Source organism: Bombus impatiens, unplaced genomic scaffold (genome assembly GCF_000188095.3).
Source record: "Bombus impatiens unplaced genomic scaffold, BIMP_2.2 scf_0219, whole genome shotgun sequence".
NCBI lineage: Eukaryota > Metazoa > Arthropoda > Insecta > Hymenoptera > Apidae > Bombus > Bombus impatiens.
The window spans coordinates 363568-371250 of NT_176638.1; the positions used below are offsets into that span (position 1 = coordinate 363568).

General features: G+C 44.7%; 1 protein-coding gene across 1 annotated transcript in view; it reads left to right on the forward strand.

Annotated features, from left to right (window-relative positions):
- The window catches only part of LOC100746813 (neurogenic locus protein delta), a 51871-nt gene that overhangs the window by 18722 nt on the left and 25466 nt on the right, over window positions 1–7683 (forward strand). The window contains 1 exon segment of the mRNA XM_003488249.4: window positions 1950–2013. Coding sequence (XP_003488297.3) covers window positions 1950–2013 — 64 coding nt within the window.

Genomic DNA, 7683 nt, shown 5'->3' on the forward strand with positions numbered 1-7683 from the left:
ATGCGTGTGCACGAGTGCGTGTGTCGCCGCGGCGTGGGCCGTACGCTCGTCCATAGGGAGTATCGTTGCTGGATTTATGGTCGTGCGAGCGATTCGACGCCTACACCGGTGCCTTTCGCGCCCGGATTTCTACGTGCGAAATCGTTCGATTCGCGTTTGCTTCGTTAACCGTTTTCTTCTTTTGTTAGATAATTAGGTTCGAAGTGAAAGTCAACGAAGAAGTTGATACGAAGAGCGTTATCGAAGACGTTGTCATTTTCCTTACACTAAAAATAATTCGGTATACGATAATAAGGTATTAAAAATAGCGAATCAAGTTTAGAATACTATCGGTGTGTTTGTACTCTATACACTCGCGTCGTTTCAATGTATAATTAGAAACGAAAGAAATATGTATCCCATCGACTTGTTTATTCTCAGCTCGCTAAAGATCGACGATAAACACATTTGATAAGCGATCTCTGCGCAAGTGGAAAAATATCGGACGCAAGATCGCATAGGTGAATAACATAAAAAACCGAGGAATTTTCCGAGTTAACAGAACCTTATCGAATTCTCCGATCGACCGAATGATCAATTACAATTACTGTTCCGTTAATACGAATCAACGTAACGATCGGGTCGTGCGCGGGAATTAATAGATCGCCGGTTGCGTGTCTGCAGAGACAAACGTAATTTCTGTTACACAATACGCGGTCGCGTGTGTGGCCCGTTCTGCATGCACATACACACAAGTGTATATGTCCACTTGTAGCCGTATATATCCATAATGGATAATGCAAACAAGAGTATAACAGGTTTCCCCGGAACGACGACGACGATGGCGACGAAAGCATTCCATTAAAACGGTCTCCAGCGCGATGTGGATCGATTATTTATTTTCGAGACCAATTAACCATCCCTCGGTAATTCTTGGTCAAACGGAGCGGACGAGCACGTGCCATCGGCGGAGAAACGCTTGTCGCATGATTTATATCCGGTTGGTCGTTATAAAAGTTAACCCTCCCCTGTTCGAAGCGCCCTCGCCCTCTTCACCCTTCTTCCTTCACGGTAATTCGAAAAGCTGCAGGGAAAGAAGGGGTTCGTCGACTCGTGTACAGAGAGGGTTGAAGGTACGCGCGGCGTAACACGCTCTGTCGCGCCTCTATCTGTCCGCAACGCATGACCTCGGCTCGAGTTCCGCCAGGTTTTTAGGCACGCTTCGCCAAAGGGACACACGCACCCTTCTAATGCGTGGCAGGTGCGCACGTGACGCGATCGGCCAGTCCGCCTCTGGAACGTTTAATTTATTGTTAATTGCGTGACGCGATGGCACGCACAGCTGCCGCGCTTTTTCGCGCCGAAACGTGGACACTTGGGCTCACCGTTCTGTGTGTCGTTCGCGTATCTTTCACTTGGCTTGCTTTTGCGATCGAATCTGTCACGTTAAGTGATTTATATCGTTGTTCAACGCTCGCATTGAACATTTGCTAATCTCGAGCACAACGACTGGCAGAATTTATTCTAACAGGTTAAGTAGAATGCAAGCAAAACAACGTAGGCTAACATATAGTTTGTGGAGGAAATGAAGTTGTAATATTATTAATTTCGAGGAAATTGTTAGTGATCGTGAGTTCTTCGATGTAGATATACCGATCTTTACACAAAGTGACGTAGATTTACACACGCCTGAGTCTCATTAAAAAAATATCTTGGATACATAGTACAGTTTGTTACAGACTAGTTGATTAACAATGGCATGATAGAAGTCTATTTGATGAAAATGGTCCATAAGCATCAATATCATTTCCTAATTAAAGTCTTCGCTATCCTGACCGTGTTAAGTGTTCAGTGACTTACAACCAGTGGTATAAGTAACTGTATAAGTCGATAGGGGTAGCGGTTAAGATAAGTAATAGGATTAAGCTTGGCGTCTCATCGAAGTTCACCAACCTCCTCTCTGTTCCCAGGGCACATTCTCGCTGATAGTGGAGGCTTATCACGACGCAGACAACACGACACACCACTCACCCGGTAAGTAACCTTTTCTACCCTTCTCTCTCTATCTTTCGTGATTCTCTCTTCCTATTAAGCCTTCCTGAAGACTGTATCTGGTCTCTGTAGCGTTATAGGCCCCGCGTGTGCGCCTCGTATCGGCGGCACGAGTGCGCTCGCACGCGCTTCGAATGAAAAAAAAAGAAAACGAAGAACGAAGGATGAAGGAGATGAAGAGAGGGGAAAAAAGAGGAGATGAAAGGAGAGGAATGGAGGAAGGAAGGAGCATGATATTTTAAAATTAGTTCTCTCTCTCTCTCTCTCTCTCTCTTTCTCTATGTATAGTTCTAAATACGGGGAAGGTTTTAGAAGGTTTGGGCATGTGCAGTCCAGCTGGATCGTGGCCCTCGATACCACGCATCGGGTTCGAACCAGCCGAGAACCCACTTCCGGCCTCTGTGCACGACACTCACCAGAGACGTAACCTCCTTGTATACTTCCTCTTCTTCTTTTACAAAACCTCCGACACTCTTTCCGTCCTCTTCTACTTCGTACGGTTTCGATACGTTCAACCTCCGGAGGGACAGGTCTCTTCCTGAGCCGCACATTTCCGCGGACAAATATCGTTGCTTTTTTCTGAATGCTGCGGTTCCAACTCTCGTTTAACCGGTTCTCCGTTTTTTCTTTTCGAGCTTTCGGTCGAAAGTCTTGTTTGATGATTTCACTGATGAGGAGTAGTAACGCCGGCAGAAGATACAGCTTCCTTTGTTTGCGGTTGTAATAGTTCGTGATTCGAAAAAAAATCGAATCGAATGATTATCATTTCTTAACAAATACGTATACATATATATTTCGTTCGACTCTTGGAAACTACGTTTTCAAATAAACGCGTAGCGTATCCATCTGCTACCCTACATCATCTATTTTGCACGTATTTTGTTTCAACATTGTTACGATCTTCGAATTCCTATATTTCAATCTCGTTCCTATTTCAACAGAAGAAAAATAACTTGAAGGACATAATAGACTAATGTAAACAAAAGATACGGTTATTCTCGTAATTCTAGCGAACATCTGCGTTCTCTTTCCCAATTTTCATCCTCTCACCGCAAATCGCAACCGCGTTGCCAACATTCTGCCGATAGTTCCAGCTGTACTCGAGTGTTTCTTCCCCTTCGTGACTGTGTCTGTTCTCGACCCATTTTCAGTTATGTTTCCTTGCTCATTACCGCGACGCGTCCACGTGCACAAAGTGGTCGGCGCTCTCTGTTGTGTCATAGCGTACAGAGAACAGGCAGAACGAGGGAAAGAGAAGCAGCCGGAGGCGCTAGTGTTTCCTTCCTGTGTAACCGTAGCACCTAGCTTCCAGCAACGCGCCACGGTAATACGAAACCCTCTGTGGACGAGGATATGGATGTATCCTATGTGTAGCCGGGTAACCCGGGGTTCTCGTCTATCGAACTCTTCTACGCTAGCCGATATTTTGCCGAGAAACCGCGGAAGTTTTCTATTCATATTCTTTGATGTCTCGCCGAACCTTTTTGCTTTTATATATAGTAGATCATCTCGTAGCAAATTAGAATACAAATTAAGCTTTGAGAACGAGTTGTTTAATTTCAATTTTCACCCGGTATCGTTAGATCGTAAAGTAATTATATTATGTTCGAATTAAATATTCTGAGATCGAGTGATCCAAGAGATTGAGAAACCTAAATTCGTTGAAGAAGCGTATTATGTGAAAATATAGAATTCACATCTCCTCCATGTATAGAATATGAAATCTTGCTAACTGTAAAATATAGAAAGTCGAATTTTGTGAAATATAGAGCACAGAATTCTGATGATTTTTGAGTTGATTCCGCAATAGAAATAAAACTAACTGACTCGATCGATAGTTGTATAAATCCTGGCATAGTATAACTATTGAGCGAAACGAAAGCGCGTATCCATTTACATCTCCAAGTATTGTACGACTTATCGGTGTTACCAATTACCGGAACGACTCGTCGATCCAGTGATACCCTAATTTCCTTCAATTTCCGTAGATGATCGTCGCGAGCACGCTTCAACGCGATAATCGTCGCACGGTTTCGAGACACGACATTCTCTCGTTAAAACATGTACTCCGGGAAAACATGCATGCAAATAGCCGAAAGACGAGCAGGACTGTTTATTGCTTCCGCATCCGGGGAAAGCTCAGTCAGATTGGCGAGATAAAAGCGAATTAAGCGGTCGAACGTGAGTCCCGAAATAACGAAATTCAATTACCGTCCTGGCGTGATTCTCGCACTCGATGGAAGCGTAGGTAAAGCAATGTGCTTGGGCACACACCCACACACCCACACACATACACACACACCCGCGCGAACACACGCGTATATAAGAGCCACGCATGAGAGCGTTGCACGGCCACGTATAGCTTCCGGTCTCTGGTTCATTCTAATTGCCAGCCAGACACACAGGACCTCGGGAAAGAAATTAAGCGGTCTCGCTCTTCTTACTACGCTTCAGGCCTTCTTCATCTTTTAAGTTTAGAGTGACGCGGCTAGACCAAGGGATCCGAGATATTTGCTCAATCGGATGAAAATCATTCAGTGCACTAAGAATCGTAATAGCGGTGTATATAATTTGAAGCTTTCGAGAGTATTAATTAACCTAGAGGCGTTTGAATTTTCAATGATTTTTAACATAACGTTATTCAATATTAAATACGAGATATCGCTTTTTGAAATGTAGCAGTGGACTGACAGGTCAGTCTGACTACCACGATGATTCTGTTATTTGCTCTGATACATAGTATCCTTCAGTAATTCGGTATCCTAACAATATTCCTGTGGTTTCAAGCCTTGCAATTCCGTTTCTACGAAATGTCGTTTCGCAGTGCGATCCTCGGCTCTAACTTTTTAATCAAACTTCTCCGATGTACTACGTAAAATGGTAATTCCACGAAACAACTTCCTCGACATTCTACTCTTTCGCTCTCCTGATTAATATCATTACTCAAACTGAAACTTTTCCGCGACATTCTACGAAAGAAGAAAAAGACTGCGGTTCTACGGAAATATCTTGCCGAAAGGATCGCTTCCGCTACTTTTTTAATGAAATTTCTTCCGGTTCTCCGCGAAGCTTCCTAGTCCCACGGAGGCTCCACAGCTGCGCAACTCCAGAAAAACTCTCTTCTGATCCCCGTCGAAGCGGCTAATTACGAAGGGAATCGAGCTTGGCTTCCTTTGTTTCAAGCTCGCCCGAGAACGGAATTCCTACCGTTATCCCACAGATGTACCTGCCCGGCGCATCCGCGGCTGAAAAGAGACAAACCGAGACGAAGCAAGAAAGATGGAGCAACCACGCTCTGCCATTAATATAGTACGACGCGCGTTTTGTCCGCTTGGTTCTCGTATGTTTGGACATACCCTGGACCCCTTTATCGCCGAAACACACCGCGCACATTGTGCTCGGAATTTTGTGTGCGCCAGCCGTGTATATCGTCCGCGCCACGCACAATATAATGCCCCCAACGTACTGGTGAAACGAGCCCTTTATTGCTGTTCGCGTTGCTCGGATGCTGCTTCCTTTCTCAGGCCCACACCGTCCTCCGTCTCTCTCCCTCCCTTTCTCTATGTTACTAACCTCTCTTTTCTCTCCTTCTCTTTTCCTCTTCGCCACACGATGCGTTCGTTTGCCCGTTGCCCATAAGCCGAAGATACACAACGTGGTTGCTCGAGGACCGCACCTGCGCCACGAATTATCGTTGGAATTATTTCTGGTTCCGTTTCCAGCAGAAACTTGCTAGGGAAATACGGTTAAATCGAGCAAAAGTTGGCCCTTTCTTTATCACGACAAAAGGCATTCTCTTTTTACAGTCGATTCTTGTTTACGGATGATGTTGTTCGACGGTGTAGGATTTTCTCGAGATTCGATTGACTCTGGATCGGATGGACCGAAACCGTGAAGATTCGACATTCTACTGCGTGAGTTGTATTATGAAACTTAAGAAGAAGTAACACGTAGTCCCGTTGATAATAGAATCCATAGAATCGATTACAATGGAGTCAGAAATTTCCATTAAACTTTCCATTAGTCTCTTCATTATGACGATCTAACCAACCAGTTTCTCTAAAAGTTTCCTTAAGACATATCGTCTCAATATAATAGAATTTATATTCTTTCATGATCTTTAGAAGATTAAATCCTCAAAAACACTGATTTTGGTAACACGAGTCTCCGTTTCTCCTCTCGTTCATTGAACGAAAAGGCGCGAGTGAGGCAGTAGCCAGAAGAGAATGAGAATCAGCAGAGAGAGGTCTCGTTTGCGGTAACGCGGTTCGTTAAACGAAACGAGACGCGGCTGGATTTACGACGGTTTTGCGGTGTGGCAGTGTGTACAGAGCAGCTTGAACGGGAACTCGGGTATAGCGAGCAGAGAGGAGATGGCTTACGTCATCGTCGATTGTCAACCGCTCTCCATCGCTTTTCCCTTTTGCTCCTGTCGGGACAGGGGACACGCCGTGTGCACGCGGCCGCGTGTGCACTGTGCACGCCGTGCGCGTTCCTCGCGGCGCACCTGCCATTCCACAGCCGAACGATAATGAGCGAGCGGAGTAATTGGTCCGCTGTCGCGCGCATGTACCCGCCGTGATAACACAGGACTGGCCTGGCTTGTTCCCGGAACCCCGTAATTCGTCGAATCGACGATGAGATATCGAAAAATCAACCTGCACGCGTATCTCCTTGCCTCGTCAGTTGGTAACAAAGCTGTATTAAGATGTTTTATCGGCTGCTAATTAATCGCTAAGTGCGTTTTCTCTTATCTTTCGTACAGTTGTATGTACATCCCTTTTTTAAAGCTTTTTTTCTTGTTACTTTTGTACAGTTTTTTATCTCAATTAATTTGAGGTAAACGAGACTCGTTAGTGACACAAAATTATATCATATTAAATTCCCGTATTTACTTAGTTCTCCAATTTCCGTGCTAATTTGAACGGTTCGACGTTGATGTAGGGTTCTTACCGCGTTTCATTCATAAATCATAAATTTAGTCCGGATGACTTAGAAGTTCTGTGTGTGTGGTTCGACGGAGGGTATCGATCGAAGGGTGGAAATCGAAACCGACCGCAAAGCCTTGAGTTACATTTGAAAGCTACGATTTAAGTCGTAAAGTCTCGCCCAAACGAGTTTACATTCATAAGAGAATAACAACTTGATGTTTACTTGATACACTTATATATACCTTGATAAAATCCATGTTACTCTACAAATCGATCAAAGCGTTCGGTTACGAATGCTAATCTACGTAACCATAAGTCGTCGGTCTTCTCGATATCACAACGTAAAACCTGTAACTCGCGAGACCACAGTGAAACGACGATACGGATCGTCGAAGGCGGCGCAGTAACCAAAGCTCGTCTCAGCTTACAAGCCTACAATTTGACACGATTAATTGATCTACAAAAACAACAAATAAACATGTTCCGTATAAAGACGTATGCCGCGTATGATTTATTCTTGGCGATATGTGGCGACCAGTGGAACGATGTCGTTCGAAGAGGCTAAGCTATCCGCGACACAATGATCCAGGTTACGAGAGTTTTTTCCGCGATAGAGGAGCCACGGTGGTTGAGTAATGCATCTGGCTACCTGCCAGCTCGGGGCTATCCTTCGACGACCGCTCGTTTCTGAATGAACAATAGAAAATGTCTGGCTACTCCC